General features: G+C 59.1%; 1 protein-coding gene across 1 annotated transcript in view; it reads left to right on the forward strand.

The window, feature by feature from the left end:
* RPS18 (ribosomal protein S18) overlaps positions 1-713 on the forward strand; it is a gene marked incomplete at its 3' end in the record, with an annotated part of 4,170 nt that extends 3,457 nt beyond the window's left edge. The window contains exon 3 of the mRNA XM_014961724.1: positions 561-713. Within this exon, the coding sequence (XP_014817210.1) occupies positions 561-713 (153 nt within the window). The remainder of the gene's footprint in view (positions 1-560) is intronic.
* Positions 714-717: the final 4 nt, after the last annotated feature.

The following is a 717-nucleotide window of genomic DNA, read 5'->3' on the forward strand; positions in this document are numbered from 1 at the left end:
TTTGGGGCCTTCTCGGGGGCTTTGGGGATATCTTGGGGGTGGTTGGGGTCACCTCTGGAGGAGGTTGGGGACATCTTTGGGGCGTTGGGGACATCTCTGAAGGGATTGGGGACATCTTTGGGGCATTGGGGACATATCTGAAGGGATTGGGGACATCTTGGGGGTGGTTGGGGCCTCCTCTGGAGGAGGTTGGAGATGTCTGTGAGGGCTTAAGGACATCTTGGGGAGGGTTGTGGACGTCTCAGAAGATTTGAAGACATCTCTATGTGGATGTGGACATCTCTAGGGGGGTGGGGGACACCTTGGTGGCCTTGGGGACATCTCTGGGAGGGTGGGGGACATCTCTGAGGGTTGTGGTGACATCCCAGGAGGTGTTAGGGATGTCTCAAGGGTGTTGGGGATGTCTCAAGGGTGTTGGGGACGTCTCAGGGGTGTTGGGGACGTCTCGGGGGAGTTGGGGACGTCTCGGGGGAGACTGAGGATATCTCAAGGGGGTTGGGGACATCTTGGCGGGGGGGTTTGGGGACATCTTGGGGGTGTCACCCACCTTGTCCCTGCAGGTGGAGCGGGTGATCACCATCATGCAGAACCCCCGGCAGTACAAGATCCCCGACTGGTTCCTCAACAGACAGAAGGACGTGAAGGACGGGAAGTACAGCCAGGTGAGGGGGAGGGACACCCCCATCCCGATGTCCCCTTTGTGTCCCCTGATGTCCC

This window comes from Calidris pugnax, unplaced genomic scaffold (assembly GCF_001431845.1).
Source record: "Calidris pugnax isolate Ruff unplaced genomic scaffold, ASM143184v1 scaffold809, whole genome shotgun sequence".
Classification (NCBI taxonomy): domain Eukaryota; kingdom Metazoa; phylum Chordata; class Aves; order Charadriiformes; family Scolopacidae; genus Calidris; species Calidris pugnax.